Source organism: Alligator mississippiensis, chromosome 4 (genome assembly GCF_030867095.1).
Source record: "Alligator mississippiensis isolate rAllMis1 chromosome 4, rAllMis1, whole genome shotgun sequence".
NCBI classification, from domain to species: Eukaryota; Metazoa; Chordata; order Crocodylia; family Alligatoridae; genus Alligator; species Alligator mississippiensis.
The window spans coordinates 2318661-2334145 of NC_081827.1; the positions used below are offsets into that span (position 1 = coordinate 2318661).

Genomic DNA, 15485 nt, shown 5'->3' on the forward strand with positions numbered 1-15485 from the left:
AGAGAAGCAGGTATAGGGGTGACTGTGGGCGTATGTGTACACATGTGCATGTGTGAGCGAGTGTGTGTGCATGCGCATGCATGTGCACGTGCGGGAATGTGTGCATGTGTGTGTGTGAGAGGGCATCCGTGCATCTGTGGGCACGTGTGTGCATGTGTGTCCATGTGTGTGAGCAGGCATGTGCATGTGTATGTGGGCACCTGTATGTGCATGCATTGGCATGTGTGTGTGCATGCATGGGCATGTGTATGAGTGGGCGCATGTGTGTGCATACATGTGCGTGTATGTGGGCATGTGTGTGCATGTGTGGCTATCTGTATATGGGCATGCATAGGCATGTGTGGGCATAAGGAGGGGTATTGGTGCATGGGTGATGTAGTGTGCGTGTGCGTGTGTGCGTGCGCGTGTGTGTGTGTGTGTGTGGACAGGCCGGATCCTGCCTCAGGCAGGGGCTGAGCTAAAGGTGACCTCTGCAGCTCCCTGCCGGCCCCACTGCTCTGGGACTCTATGTGTGTGCACACGTGTGCCTGCGTGTGCATGCATGCTTGTGTGAGTGTGTGGACGGAGGGAGGGACGAGGAAAACACACGCTAACGGGTGGAGTAACGGAGGGCCGGATGGACAGGTGGGGGAAGGATGGGCAGCTCCGTGAGAGCCCGGAGCTGGCGGTCCCTCCCCGGGCTGTGACCATGAAGTGTCCACCATGCAGGCGTGTGCTGGCAAGGGTGTTGCACTGGTGCCCGGCTGTGGCTACTGGTGGCAGCGTGTCGGGGGCACAACAAGGTCTGACCCAGCTTGCCGCCACCCTGCACAGGGGTGCCTCAGGGGGCAAGGAGCTGCAATGGGGCAGGGAGGTGTCTGGGGACCCTGGGGCAGGGATGTGCCCTGATACCAACTCGCTGCCCTCATGCTCATGCCGCTTTCTGCCCTCTCCCCAGGCTGCTCCGGCCTCCGCCCCGATGGCCGAGCGTGGGGCCATGTGGGCCCTGCTGGCGCTGGCCTGCCTGAGCCCGCCCGGCTCCGCGGAGACGCCGCGTCCTCTGTCGCCGGACGTGGGCACCATGGCCCCTGGTGCCCTGCTGCGAGCCCCGGGCACGGCCTCGGCACTGCCCGCCCGCAGTGAGGACCCCGTGCTGTCCCTTAACCTCGGTCTCAACTTCAAGATCAAGGTGCGGAGCCAAGGCAGCTACCGCCCCGCGGTGCCCAGCGCCGAGCCCCCCCCGCCGGACCCCGCGCCCCCCGGGCTCTGGACGGAGCTGCCTCCCGGCTCCGGGTGGCTGGGCGCTGACGACCCGGAGGACGGAGCCGGGGGCTGGGACAGCTCGGAGGCCCTGGAGCCCACGGCCCAGCTGTGGGCAGCTGCCCGGGCAGTGCCCCGGGGTGCTGGGCTGGCCACGCCGGCGGGGGCCGGGCGAGAGCGCAGCAAGGAGCTGGAGTTCAAGATCGACATTGACCTGACGGCCGGGCTGGACCAGGAGCGGGGCGCGCCCCCCACCAGCCTGCTGCGCCAGCAGGCTCCGGGCACCCGCTGGAGGTACCCGCTGCTGCCCAGCTTGCGGGCCGGCATCTCCGAGATCGCCAGCCAGCTGGGAGCCTCGGGTGAGTACACCACCCCCTCTGCCACTGCGGGGTGGGCTGCCCTTTACCCCCTCCTTTAGCCTGCCTGCTGGGAGCCGGGGCCCCCCAGGGCTGACGGGACCCCACTTGGCATCTCCCCCAGGCTTCTTCAGCCCCACGCTGGCCCCCGACGGGCACCTGGGGCTGGAGGGGAACAGCACCACCGGTGCCTGGGACCTGGCCCCTGATGGCAGCCCCACGCCCGCCCGCGCCACGGAGCCAGGTGAGTACCACACTGCCCCCCCGACCTGTCCCATGCCCCCCACCCCCTTTCTGCTCCTCTGCCCCCCCACCTCAGCACCCCCTCTCTGCAGCCTGGAGGGGATGAGGGGGTACGGACATGCCTCCCCTACCCCAAGGTCACCCTGATGCGTGCCAGGCTCTGGCTGTCAGCTCCTGGCCCCGGCCTGTGCCCGGCGTGGAGGTGCCAGGCTGCATTAGCGTCTGGGCGCAGGCTGCCAGGCCAGTGCCGCGGGGCAGGGACTGGAGACAGGCTTGTGTGGGGGCAAGGACTGCAGCCCCCAGGGGTGCAGAGCCCCCATCACGGGGTGGAGGAGCCACGCGGGGGGCACCAAGGTGGGTCCCTGCTTCTGACTCTGGCTTCAGGAGCTCAGAGTGCCACCATCCCCCACTGCCCCCAGGGCCAGGGACCCCCCCACCCTCCTGCCGGGGACCTAATTAGTTTCTAAAAATAGCCGCTGTGGGTTTCTGGGTCGTTTGGTTTTACAGACCCGGGCTCCTGGTGCTGGAGCCCGGGCTCTGCATCTCCCCTCTCCCACCCCGCTGCCCCAGTTTGGCCCCCATCTCCCCTACCCGCCATGGATGCCAGCTCTGAGAGGCACTGCCAGGGCTGGGCAGGGATGACCCGGGCCGGACCCAGCTCAGTGGCACAGTGTGGCTCAGCTCGCCCCATGTCCTGGATGCCGGAGTCCCTGGGGGCACCGGCTCCCCCCGAACACAGCAGCCCCAGGCCGGGTTGGTCCTAGGGCACTGACCCCAAAGGCCAGGTAAGCTGTGCCCATCGTCCCACAGAGCAGGAGGGAGGTGTCCTGAGCCCCATGGCCCTGCTGGGGAAGGTTGTGAGCAGGGGTCTCCTGCCCTGGGCTCGCACATCCCGGAGCCTCTCCATGTCCCCTGCGTGGAGGGGGGACCTGGCAGGGCAGTTCCCCTGGGCACTGGAGTCAGGAGCCAGCCTCTTGCCAAGCCTCGTGCCCACCCCTGGGTATTGCAAGTGCCACTGTGGGGGCTGCCTGTGGGATCGTCATGCGTGACTGCATGTGTAGGTATGGGCGTATGTGCATGCGTGCACTTGCGGAGCACACAAGCCTGCACAGCCGGGCTGTGGGGGCCGTCCGTCGGCTGTGGATGGGGGTAGGTGCGGTGCTGCCTGCGTGTGCATGTCTGTCAGTGCCTTGCTTCCCGCTGCTGTACCGCTGGGCGCATCTTAGCAAGCAGGGGGCACGCATTTGCACGTCTATGTGTGCTCTCTGCAGACAGGCCCGGCACGTGGGGCAGGGGAGGGGGCTCTGGGCACCCCCATGCTCCCCGCTAACCCCTCTCTGTCTCTCCTCCCCACCAGACCTGCAGCCCAGCGGGCACAGCCCCTCTCCTGGCAGCGCGGGGGCCATGGCCGGCGACCCCCTGGAGACGCCCGAGCCCTGCAGCTCGCCGGAGCCCCCCGCGGCGCCCGCCTCACCGCCCCTCCTGGTGGGTCTGCACGCCGACTGGAACACGGCGCTGGCCGCCTGGGGCCCGGCCTGGGAGGCCCACGTCTATGGCGCCGGCGCGCTCTTCGGCCTGCTGGCCCTGCTGGCCCTGCTGGGCCTGGCCGGGCTGCCTTTCCGGTGCCCTGTTGGCGCCGGGCTCCTGGCGCCCCTGGACCTGCTGCTGCTGGGCGCCGGCGCCGCCCGCGCCACCCTGCTCTTCTCCGAGGCCTACGGGCAGCACGAGCGGCTGCCCGCCGCGGCCACCCGGGTGCTCCGCGACCTGCCCTTCCCCTGCCTGGCCGGGGCTCTGGGCACCGCTTGCCTGCTGCTCTCGCTGCGCCCCCGCGCCAAGCCCCCGCGCTCCGGCGCCGGGCGCCCCGGTGCGTTAGCCATCCTGCTGCTGCTCCACTTCTCCGTGGCCGTGGCGGCCGCCGTGCTGCCCAGCATCCCCCTGCTGCGGCTGGTGTCCCGGGGGCTCTTCGCCGTGTTGGCCGCACTCCTCTCCCTCGCCTTCCTCGCCGTTTATGGGCTGGCGCGAGCCGAAGCCACGCAGGTGCACGGCCTCGCCGGTGCCCCGGTGCCCGCCGGCCACTGCCCCTTCGCCAACGGCCACGAGTGGCGCCGGGCGGCACGTGCCGTGGTGCCGGCCGCCACGTGCGGGCTGCTGAGCGCCGGCTTGCAGGGCTACGCGGTGCTGCACACGCTGGGCTACGGCCTGCCCCCCGCCACCTTCGGGCCCTGGCCCTGGTGGGGGCTGCAGCTGGGCTGCCGGCTGGCCGAAGCGGGGCTGGGGCTGCCGCTGGCGGTGCTGGCGCTGGGCCGCGGCGCGCCGCGGGGCCGTTGCTGGGCCAAGCTGCTGGGGCTGTCGACCGCCAAGGCGCCCGCGCTGCCGGCCCCCGCGCCCTGGGCGCAGCGCGAGAAGCTGGGCGTGTGCGACACAGTGGCCCGTGCCGGACCCGAGGGGCTGCCGCTCTGCCCCTTGCCCGCCGAGGCCACCTCGGTGCTCAGCTTGCCCCTGGACGGCGGGGACCCCACGGCTGACTTCCGCCCGCCGTCGCCCATCGACCTGGGGCGCAGCATCGCCGAGGCCCTGTGCAGCTCCCCCAGCCTCTTCCAGCCGGCGCTGGGGACCCCCCCAGTCCCGGAGACCCCCGGGGTCTGGCCGGCGGGGGGCAGCCGCTGCTCCACGCCCCGCTACGGACTGTCCCGTGCCGGATCCTGCCAGGCCCTGTGCTCCAGCCCCGAAGCGCCTGCGTCCCCCGCCCGGGACCCCGGGCCCTTCCGGGGGCTGGCAGGGATGGGCGATGCCCGGTGCTCGCCGTCGCCGCCGGGGGGGCCCTACCGCCCGCTGCCCCCCCCCTCGCTGGAGTCGCTGCCCAGGGGCTGCCAAAGCGACCAGCTCAGCGTCGGCAGCGACACCATTGACTTATAGAGGGGGCTCGCGCCCCCTCCCAGCCCCCCGGCCCTGCCCCGGAGATGTGCAATCAACTTCCCACATGGTGCTAGGCCCCCATCCGAAATCTGGGGGGGGCTCTGGGCTCCGGGACCTGAGTTCGAGTCTCGCCTGGGGCCCCAGCCTCCTGCACTTGATACCAGCAATAAGGGGCTGCAGCCCCCCTCCACCCAGGCGAGCATCCCCTGTGTGCCAAGCTCTCCTCACCACCACTGGGGCCCAAAGAAGGGACCCTTGAGACTCCAGGGACCCCCCATCCTGTACCCCCTTTCCCCCCCACAGCCGGCTGCTGACCCCCTGCAGTAGCAATGCCCCCGGTGCCTGTTCTGGGCTCGGGGAAGGGGCCGAGGCCTCGAGACCCAACAGTGCCAATAAAGGATTTTACCCACTGTTGCTGGGTCCTTTTTGGGTGGGAGCGGGGGGGCTGAGCGTGGCCCTGGTCAGACTGGTTGCACTGGGGGGTTTTGCCTTCCTCTGCAGCGGGGCTCTCTGCAGCGCCCGTGACCCCCCGGCACCAGCAGGACGTTGGCAGCCGCGGCCCCCCCGTATCCCGGGGGCTGTGTCAGTGGCTCCGAGGTTGGGCATGGCGTTCATCTGGGCTGGCTTGGACGGGGCTGATCCTGCTTGGACTGGATGTGACCCCGCAGCTCCCTGCCAGCCCCATAGGACTCTATGGGTTCTCTACGGACTATGAGATGACCTGGGGGCTGGACTGGATGTGACCCCACAGCTCCCGTCCAGCCCTATCGTCTACGGCCCTATGACCCCCCACCCAGTGGGCACAGGATCAGGCCCATTGTGAGGCTGGACCCGCTGTGGTTGCCACGAGGTCACGCGCGTGTCACAAATCCCAGGCCTCCCAGGGTAGGTTTTAACGGGGCTCCCCGCCCCAGTGCCCCAGACCGGGAGGGCACCAGCCTCTCTGCCTGCCTCTCTGATGCCTATGGAGGGGATCTGATGGCCGGAGCCGGGCTGGCGAGGGTCATCGAGCGCCGGGCACCTCCTGGGTACATCTCCCTCGTGTCGACGGACGCACCAGCTGTCGCGGAGCCATGAGAGTGGGGCTGATTGACTGGGCCGGGAGCTACCTGTCCAACGAGTGCTTCCGGGATGGCGTCACTGCCCTGGGAAAGACATTGGGCAGGAAACAGGTGAGGGCAGCGAACAAGCCTCTGCAGGGCCCAGGATGTGCCACCCGCTCCCCTGGCAGCTGTATGCACCCATCTACCACCCTGGAGGTGTGACCGCGGCAGCAGAGGACGCTTGCATGGCTCTTGGGGAGCGGGGGGACGTGTGCATGCGTGTGTGTGGGTGATGCGTGTGCGTGTCTGCATGCATGGGTGGATTGGGGGGAGGACAGGGTGTGCATGCAGGCATGTGTGTATTGTGTGTGCATGTATGTATACATGTGAGCATGCTTGCATGTGTGTGTGTTTCTGCATGCATGGGCAGATTGTGGGGGAGGAGGGGCTGTGCATGTGTACGTGGGTGATGCTTGTGCATGCATGTGGATGTATGTGTGTGTGTGCATGTGTGAGCATGTCGCATATGTGCGTGTGTATGTCTGCACGTGGGTGGCTGGGGGGAGGAGAGGGTGTGTGTGTGTGTGTGTGGGTCATATGTGTGTGTGCATGTGTGTACAAGTGAGTATGCATGCCTGTGTGTGTGTGCCTGTCTGCATACATGGGTGGCTTGGGTGAAGAAGGGGGTATGCATGTGGATGTGTGTGTATGCATGCATGTGTGTGTGTGCATGTCTGCATGCATGGGCAGACTGGGGGAAGAGAAGGTGTGCACATGCATGCGTGCATGCCTGTGTGCTTGCACTGTGTGTGTGTCCCTGGGTGCTTGCATGTATGTGTGTGCCTGTATGTGGGCACATTCACAGTCATACCTGTGTGTGCACATCTGTCTTTATGCGTGTATCCATGTGTGCATTTGTGTGTGCACTGATCTTCCTAGCAGAAGGAAACGTGGCATACAGCAACAGGATTTCTCTACCAATGGTGCCCTGCCCTGCTTTGGGCACATCCTGGCAGGCAGGTCTCTGCAGAGGGCACCCAGTGCAGGCTCCTGCACTGATCCCAGCCTGTGCCCGGTCGGGGGAACCTGGACACTGCAGGCCTCTTTCTGCAAGCCCCTTTAAAAGCCGTCTCTGCAGCATGTCGCACGGCGGGGCTGGGGCCATGTGCATGCGTGTGCCTGCATGTGCCATTATAAGTCCCGGAGTGTGTGCATGTGTGTGGTGGATGGGTTTGTGTGTGTGTGTTGCCCCTGTTTTACTGATGGGGAAACTGAGGCATAAAGGGAGAGAGGGAATAGCCCTCCTGGCCCTGCATGGCTGGTCAGGAGATGATGCAGAGCTGGGGCCTGCGCTCTCTTCTAAGCCACGGGCATTTTCTTCTCGTGTCCTCTCCCTGTGTTCAAATCTGGGCCCAGAAAGAGGCAGGGGCTCAGCCAGGTGCTTACTGGATCCCAGGGTCATGGGAGAGTCCAGCTGGAAGGGACCTCACGAGGCCACATCGTGTCCAGCCCCCTGCTCCATGCAGGATCTCACCTGCCTAAGCCAGCCCTGACACGGGTCTGTCCAACCGGGTCTCAAAAACCTCCAAGGATGGAGATCCTACCACTCCTCTAGGTGCCTGTTGCAATGCCAGACCCCGCTCAGAGTCTGACCGCTCCTCGTCTCCAGCCTCAGTTTCCCCGGCTGCAGCTGGAGCCCATTGCTCCTAGTCCTGTCCCCTGCGGCCATAGAGAAAGCCCCGTCTCCATCCTCTCTGCCGTCACCCTTGGGGGACATGAAAGCTGTGATCAAATCCCCCCTCAGGCTTCTCTTCTCCAGGCTCAATCTCTCCCTGGTTCTTCCAGCCTTTCCTCATCAGTCTTGTCTCTCACGTCCTGATCAATTTATCGCCTTGCGCTGGACTCTTTCCAACCTCCTTCAAGTGCAGGGCCCAGAACTGGATGCAGGACTCCCGGGGAGGCCTCTGCAATGCTGATTGGAGCGGGGAAATCATTGCCTGGATTTGCAAGTGATGCTCCTGTTCATACAACCCAGGAAGCTGCTGGCTGGGATTGCAACAAGAGCGCACTGCTGGCTCGTCCATTTGTGATCCACAGCCGCCCCCAGCGCTGCAGCCTGGCCAGTCGTTCCCCCGGCTGGTCCTGCATGCCGTTATTCCCTCCCAGGTCCAGGCCCTTGCACTTGTCCTTGCTGAATCTCATCTCATTAATCACAGACCATTTCTCCAGTCTATCCAGGTCAATCTGGATCCAGCCCTGCCCTCCGGAGTGTCTGTGACCCCGCCAACGTGGTGTCATCTGGAAATTAGCTAAACATCCCACTGTCATTAATGAAAATATTAAACAACCCCAGATCCATGAGAGACCTCTTATAGAATCACAGACAGCGAGGGCTGGCAGGGAGCTCAGGTGGTCACCTCCAGTCCAACCCCTGCACCAAGCAGGACCAGCCCCAACTGCATCATCCCAGCCAAGGCTTTGTCTACCTGGGTCTTCAAAACCTCCAAGGACGGAGACTGCACCACCTCTCTGGGGAGCCTGTCCCAGTGCTTCACCACCCTCCGAGTGTAAAAATTCTTCCTAATATCCAACCTCAACTTCCCTTGTTGCAACAGGAGCCCATTGCTCCTTGTTCTGTCATCTGCCCCCACTGAGACCAGCCCAGCTCCATCCTCTTTGCAGCCCCCCTGCAGGGAGGTGAAGGCTGCTATTCAGTCCCACTTGTTCTGCTCTTCTCCAGACTCAATCAGCCCATTTCCCTCAGCCTCTCCTCACCAGTCATGCTACCAGCCCCCAAACCATTTTCTGGACTCTCTCCAATGTGTCCATATCCTTTCTGTAGTGGGGCCCACAGCTGGACACAGGACTCCAGATGTGGCCTCACCAGTGCTGAATAGAGGGGAGGAATCACTGCCCTTGATCTGTGGCAGTGCTCCTACTGATGCAGCTCTGGATGCCGTTACCCTTCTTGGTAACAAGGGCACACTGCCAGCTCCTGTTCAGCTCCTTGTCCCCTGTCCCCCCAGGCCCTGTTCTGCAGAGCTGCTGCCCAGCCCATCACCCCCAGCCTGCCCCGGTGCAGGGGATCACTCCCTCCTCAGTGCAGGACTTTGCACTTGTCCTTGTATCATTCAGTTGAAGATCAAAGCAAAAACAAATACCACAATTAGCTCAGTTGGACTAGATGATCTCTTGAGGTCCCTTCCAGCCTTGCTTCTCTGATTCTATGAATGTGCACTCCTTTGCTAGGTTATATATGAAGTTAAAAAAAAAATCCATAGCAATGTAGGCAGAAAGTAGTCAAAAGATCCTGTATCATTCATCCCGCTGTTATTGCAGTTAAATGCACATCTCTTATTCAGGCTCATAAAACAAACTCTAGCCTCCTTGAGCATCTTAACAGATGCTCCAGTCATTTCCACACGAGAGTTCATATGAACACAGCAGAGTTAAAGTTTTTAGCTGGTGCTAAAAACAGTCTGCAGGGCTGTGGGATGAAGAGAAACGTTACTGAGAATGGCCAAGAGACAGCAACGCTGCTGGAAGAAGTGGGGTTACCAGATGTCTGGGTTTCCCCAGACATGTCCTCTTTTTGAGTCTTTCATCTGTGCGTTTTTTTTGGAAATAGGAACAAATGTCCAGGAGTTTGCTGGTAGAACGGCATGTCCTAGCAGCGAGCGTGTTTGCCAGGCACCTGGGTTTTCCATTTGCTGTAGAAAAACATGGATTTTCCTCTTTAAAGAAGGAAAGCGTGGGTTTCTCCTTGCAGGCTGGCAGCCTTTCACCCTGCAAGGGGCTGCTCAGGGCGACTGGAGGCAGGGGGTGCCACGTGCATCTGGGTGCACACGTGCACGTGGCTGGCATACAGCCAGGCAGGGTGTAGGGAGCAGCTGGAAATGGGTATGTCTATGGGGGGTGGGGGGTAGACGTCCAGAGTTTGGGGACTGTCTGGGGTGTGTGTGTGTGTGTGTGTGTGTGTGTGTGTGTGTCTCAGGGGTGTGTGGAGGGGATGGGTGTGTGTGGGGAAGGTGAGTGCCGCCAGCACTGGGAGATGGTGCCTAGGTGCTGGGGGTGCAGCAGGGCATGGGGGGCAGGGGCTGTGGGTTGGGAGTGAGGGGCACCCTCCCCCCCCACAACAGGTGTCCTCTTTTTTGGAACTGGAAATATGGCAACCCTAAAAGGAGGGTTTCAATAGTGAAGCATCAAGAGCATTAAAAAGGAGAGAGAGAGGCATTAACACGTGTACAGTTAAGAGATTAGCAGGGAGAGAGGAGATAACCACGAGCCGGGAAGCCAATGGGCTTTCTCAGCACTGCCTGGATAGAAATGCCACTGCCCCTTCCCAGGCAGTTTGAACGTTTGGGTGGAGTTTAGCCCCTGCCTCCGCCACTTTCCCTCAGCTGCTCTGCCCTGCGTGCTGCCTGGAAAGCCCTGCTGCCAGCGCCAGGTTGCGTGCCCGACTGCCGTGGCACAGAGAACAGGGCATGGCTTGGCATGGACAGGAGGGTGGCCATGAGCAAGGTGGGGACAGGCTGGGCTGCAAGCCACAGGGAAGGGCCTGGCAAAGCAGGGGAGGGGAAGAAACATGGGAAGGAGCTGGGCCCTGGGAGGGGATGGATCCATGTCCACGGAGAGGTGGAATCAGCAGCGGGGTGGGTATAGGGTGGAGAGGCCTCCCCCTCTGCCCCTGCATGACAGAGGTGGGGGTAACCCAATGCCCGGCTCACTCTGACCCCTTGCTCCACGGCAGACCTGGGAGCTGCGGGTGAGCCAGAAACGCGGGAAGCAAGCGGTGGTGGAGCTGCTAGGACACCAAGGCCACCACTTGCTGGTGGACCCCGACGGCGGGGTCCGGTGCGGGCACCCCGCCACCCCGGGGCAAAGCCAGTTCCTGCTGCAGCTGCACGGGGACGGCGCCTGGACCCTGCAGCAGCTGGATGGTGGCAAGTTCCTGGAGTCGGACGGGGAGAACGTGCTCTGCGTGTCCCGCCAGCCCCGCGCCCCCCGCCACCTGTGGCTGCCCCAGCCGGCCATCCACGCCCACGTGGCGCTGTATCACCCTGCCAGCCGGTGCTACGCCCGTGCTGATCCCCACGTGGACCAGGTGTGGGTGGACCAGCCAGTGCCCTACGGCCAGGAGTGTGGCTTTGTGCTGCGCTTCCGTGGCAGCCTGTGCCACGTGGAGACGGCTGCCCACACGTACGTGTCCCGGGCGGAGAAGCTGGCCCCGCAGCCCTCGGCGGACACTGCTTTCCGCCTCAGCCTGGCGCCCGGGGGCCTGGCCAGCCTGAGCCACCCCGACGGGCGCGTGCTGTGCCCCCAGGGTGGGCGACGGCTCCTAACCCTCGTGGACCAGCCCTCGGAAGAAGACAGGTGGTTCGTGCTGAAGAGGTGCCCCACGTGGGTCAGCCTGCGAACCCAGGCCAGGAGATATGTGTCCATCATCTGCGGCAAGTCAACTCTGCTTTCTGGGCTGAGCTGGGGTGAGGGGGTGGGCGGGAGGGACTTTGGGGAGACCCCCAAGGGCTGCAGGGAAGTGGGGCAGGATGTGGCCTGTGGGCTTCGGAGCAGGGGCTGGATGGGGGGTACTGCCAGCGAGACAGCAGCTGGAGCATGGTGGGGTGGCTGGAGGTACCCTGGGGTCTGCGAGGTTGTAGGAGACAGGCCTGGCAAGGAGCTGTGGGGTCACATCCACCCCGTTGCAGGGGAAGGCAAAACCCCCCAGTGCGACCAGTCTGAGCAGGGGGGAAATCCCTTCCTGCCCAGTGTAGCGTGGGGCTGAGCCTGAACATGGGGGCAAGACCCTCCAGCCAGGACCCTGCGGGGTTGGTGCCAGCAGGAGCATTGGCACAGCCCAGTGAGACCCTTTTAAGGACACCACACACTATTAGCACTGTGAGGTGTGCAAACACCTGCACGTGATTCACAAGCCGGGCCCAGAGGGCTCCACCCTGCCCTGCCGCATCTTGCTGGGTTGTTTGCAACAGAAGAACGGCTCTAGCTTTTTTCTGTAGCCAAAAACCGAGCAGGAATGTCTTTTGGCTGCCTGTGTAACCTGAACTCTGCCCTGCGCGTGACTGCTTTAGGGTATCGTCTTCAGTTTAACTGGATGCATGCCGTAATATCTGTAAGACCCCGGCTTCATTCAGGGGCCACTCCAGAGAAGAATCAGAGCTAAAGTGGGGCACATCTGGAGTCCTGTGTCCAGCTGTGGCCCCCACTACAGAAAGGATGTGGACACATTGGAGAGAGTCCAGTGAAGGGCAATGAAAATGGTTGTGGGGCTGGGGGACAGGACTGGTGAGGAGAGGTTGAAGGGACTGGACTGATTGAGTCTGGAGAAGAGAAGACCGAGGGGGATTGAATAGCAGCCTTCAGCTCCCTGCAGGGGGGCTGCAAAGAGGATGGAGCTGGGCTGGTCTCAGTGGGGGCAGGTGACAGGACAAGGAGCAATGGGCTCAAGCTGCAGCAAGGGAAGTTGAGGTTGAATATTAGGAAAAACTCTCTCACGTGGAGGGTGGTGAAGCACTGGAATGGGATACCCAGAGAGGTGGTCGAGTCTCCACCCTTGGAGGTGTTTAAGACCCGGGTAGACAAAGCCTTGGCTGGGATGATGTCGTTGGGGCTGATCCTGCTTGGAGCAGGGGTTGGACTAGTCCCTTCCAGCACGAGTTGTGTATGACTCTGTGAGGCTGTCAGTGTAGCAGGCATTGGAAGAAGCGTCCATGAGAAAGGCTGAGCTGGCTTGAGAGAAAGAGAGAAGATGGTCCCAGGCAGACCCTGGCTGCTGAAGGCCACCTTGGAAGAGTCGGGTCTACTCCTACCTCTGCTCCAGAGCTCCTAGAAGACGCCAGGGAAGTCCCCAAAATGTAGCTTTCCACAGTGTCTGGTTTGTTTCCTGCATCTTCAGGTCGATGCAATGTGCAGTGGTGAATCAGCACCAGGCTCTGACCCCCAAATGCCAAGGGCTCCCTGGCACCCAAAGCTAGTGGCATCTTTCTGGCCAATTCAGGAACCCCAGATTCGCCCCTTCCATTGCTGGCAGACACAGAGCTTGAAGGACATTTTAAGAGGGACATGGAGAGGGTCCAGAAGCAGAGGCTGGATACACACTGGGCAGGGACGCTGAGATGTAGCATTGCTCTATTTGTGGAATAGAGGACCCACAGCCCCCTTCCACCTCCTAGGAGTCAGTGGAACAGGTCCTGGCCCCTCTGCACCCAGCACATGCACAGCTATGCTTGTCTTCTCTGTGCCTCAGTTTCCCAGCAGGGGAAAGAAGGCCAGTGCTACCGCTCTGTACTATGGACATCCTAGGAATAGGATTTTGTGGACTGAAATGGGGCTCTGACCAGGCCCCCGGAAGGGCCCCATCATGGGGCATGTGGCTGGAGGGCGAATGATCACGTCCCCTTGCTCCGCAGACACAGAAGTGTACGCTGGCACTGACGAAGTGACACCCAAGTCCGTGTTCCTTTACGAGTATGACCGAGACACCAAGACGGTGCAGTTCAAAGCTATCAACAACAGCTACCTGGCCCAGGTGAATGAGTCTTTCTCTTCTTCCAGGGGGCCCAGAAAAAGCATGGGCATCCCAGCTATCCAGGCAGCGCTAGCACGCTTTTCTATGGATGATGTGCACCTGGCCACACAGACCGGCCAGGAGAGGCTGGCATCTTCACTGAGTGCACAAAATCCATCCGTGTACCCTAGGGCCTCTTCTCTCCTAGGCAGGGTTGCCAGCTGTCTGGGGATTGAGGGGAAGGTGGCACAGCACAGGGTGGCTCAAGGGTATGGGGACATGAGGGTGGGGTGGGGACAGCACGATGTAAGACTATTGCTGCAGTCAAGCAGGGCAAACTTTTTTACTGACCACCAAACTATTTTACTATCCTTGGGGCTAAAGCCCTAAAGGTGACCTCGGTCCTTGCTCCTGCCATCCAGGGCCTGGCAGAAGCATCTGTATTTCCATTATGTAAAACACAGGTCTGTAAAAATGCATGTCAGGAAAAAGGTTCTGCTGTCAGTAAAAAAAAAAATTCACTGCTTGCCAGTAAAAAAGTTTCTCTTGGGCCGACAACCTGGCTTTTGGGGACAAGGTTGATGAGAGATGGGCTCAGGGGTGGCTCCTAGCACTGGATGTGCTGAGCTCATTGTACCCCCTCGGCTCTCTGCAGAGGAAATCCAAGAGCATCGTGGCCAATGGGCTGCGCATGGAGCCGGAGACCAACTTCCGCATCACCTGGCACCACGGGCAGGTCGTCCTGCAAGCTTTCAATGGCCGGTACTTGGGCACCCTGCCCGTGGGGTTGGTGGTGGCCAGTGCTGCGCAGCCAGGTGAGGGCAACTCATTGAGGGCAAAGCTGGGGCACTCGGGGGTGGGGCTGGACACGCTTCAGGGGCATGAACCAGCAGTGGGTGGGGTCTTCCTGCCCCCCCATGCCCCTATGTCACCTCCAGAAGCAAGAAGCCAGGACTTTAGATCTCAGCGAGGGGCGTGTGTATCCTAATGATGCCCCTGCCCCTCCCCATGCACTGTGTCCCATGGATCCTATCTCCCGTGCCCCCCACCCACAGCCTGGCATTGCTCGGGGGCTCTCAGTGGGTGGTGCCCAGGCAGAGAGCTCTGCACCCTAGGATGCAACAACCCGAGGAGGGGAGATACCCAATGCTCCTGTACCAGGCAGAAAGGGACCCTCTGGGGACCCCGGGCAGGGCAAGGGGCAGCCGGGGCTGGGTATAACCATGTTAACCTCCCCCTGACCTGGCACGGCAGGGCCCAACGAGGTGTTTGGGGTGCGCCTGTCCAACCGCCCCTTCCTGGTGCTGCACGGGCGGTACGGCTACGTGGGGAGCTCCGCCTGCCACGAGGCCCTGCAATGCAACCTGGCAGACCCTGACTGCATTGAGCTGCTGCCCTGCGTGCAGGGCATCTACCACTTCCAAGGTGAGGGCTGGCCCATTGCAATACAGAGGCCCCTTTGCTCTCTGCATTGGGGAGCTCTTCCCTGGGGCCTGTGGGGCCCCTCAGTGCCTCCCACCATGTCATGACCCCCCTCTTCCTTCCTTCCTTCCTTCCTTCCTTCCTTCCTTCCTTCCTTCCTTCCTTCCTAGCTCATGGCAGGGGCTTCTGGTCTCTATCCTCGGACGGCACCTTCAGGACCGGGGGGAAGTTTGCCTTGAACTTCTACCTCGAGATTCGCGGGAACAATGTGCTGGCTGTCCTGGCACCCAATGGCTACTACCTGCGTGGGGACCGGAGCGGGATGCTGCGGGCGGACGGCGAGGAGGTCACCAGCGAGTGCCTCTGGGAGTTTTAGACACAGGAAGGTACCAGCCACTCTCCCCCTTCCTGCTGCTTCAGGGGCTGCTCTGATCCCAGCTGGGGTGGCCGCGACTGTTGGTTCGATGATCAGTGCTGGGTAGAAATGCAGGAGCACCTCCGGTGTCTTGCATCAGTAAGTCTGGGGGTGTCCCAGGCTTCTGGGCTGTGCCGGGTGCCCCCTTCCCTGCTTTCAGGGGATCTAAGCCTCTCCATGTGGCGCTGGTGCTGCAGCCCAGGCTGGGGATGGGACTGGGCTGTGCCAATGCTCCTGCTAGCACCAACCCCGCGTGGGCCGGATCCTCTCTGGGTCCCTGCCTTGCCCCGCTCCCATCCGGGGTCCCAGCTCTAAGCCGCTATGAAACC

At 62.4% G+C, this 15485-nt stretch overlaps 2 protein-coding genes across 2 annotated transcripts; both read left to right on the forward strand.

Annotated features, from left to right (window-relative positions):
* The first annotated feature begins 958 nt into the window (after positions 1-958).
* PRRT4 (proline rich transmembrane protein 4) lies at positions 959-5154 on the forward strand. The gene is made up of 3 exons (XM_059725521.1): positions 959-1598; positions 1720-1839; positions 3196-5154. Exons 1-3 carry the CDS (start codon positions 959-961, stop codon positions 4752-4754), a joined length of 2319 nt encoding a protein of 772 aa, XP_059581504.1. The 3' UTR covers positions 4755-5154.
* A 504-nt stretch (positions 5155-5658) lies between these two features.
* FSCN3 (fascin actin-bundling protein 3) lies at positions 5659-15119 on the forward strand. Its single transcript, XM_006260244.3, has 6 exons — positions 5659-5926; positions 10548-11247; positions 13222-13340; positions 13975-14134; positions 14574-14744; positions 14912-15119. The coding sequence occupies exons 1-6, from the start codon at positions 5828-5830 to the stop codon at positions 15115-15117; spliced, it is 1455 nt and encodes a 484-aa protein (XP_006260306.1). The 5' UTR covers positions 5659-5827; the 3' UTR covers positions 15118-15119.
* The last annotated feature ends 366 nt before the right edge of the window (positions 15120-15485 follow it).

What these genes read in the sequence shown, in the direction of transcription:
- PRRT4 (XM_059725521.1), top strand. Translation starts at nt 959, where the DNA reads ATGGCCGAGCGTGGGGCCATGTGGGCCCTGCTGGCGCTGGCCTGCCTG. An exon ending in CAGCCAGCTGGGAGCCTCGG is followed by an intron (nt 1,599 to 1,719) that starts GTGAGTACACCA and finishes CATCTCCCCCAG; the next exon opens with GCTTCTTCAGCCCCACGCTG. An exon ending in CGCCCGCGCCACGGAGCCAG is followed by an intron (nt 1,840 to 3,195) that starts GTGAGTACCACA and finishes CCTCCCCACCAG; the next exon opens with ACCTGCAGCCCAGCGGGCAC.
- FSCN3 (XM_006260244.3), top strand. Translation starts at nt 5,828, where the DNA reads ATGAGAGTGGGGCTGATTGACTGGGCCGGGAGCTACCTGTCCAACGAG. An exon ending in GGCCAGTGCTGCGCAGCCAG is followed by an intron (nt 14,135 to 14,573) that starts GTGAGGGCAACT and finishes CTGGCACGGCAG; the next exon opens with GGCCCAACGAGGTGTTTGGG. An exon ending in GGGCATCTACCACTTCCAAG is followed by an intron (nt 14,745 to 14,911) that starts GTGAGGGCTGGC and finishes CTTCCTTCCTAG; the next exon opens with CTCATGGCAGGGGCTTCTGG.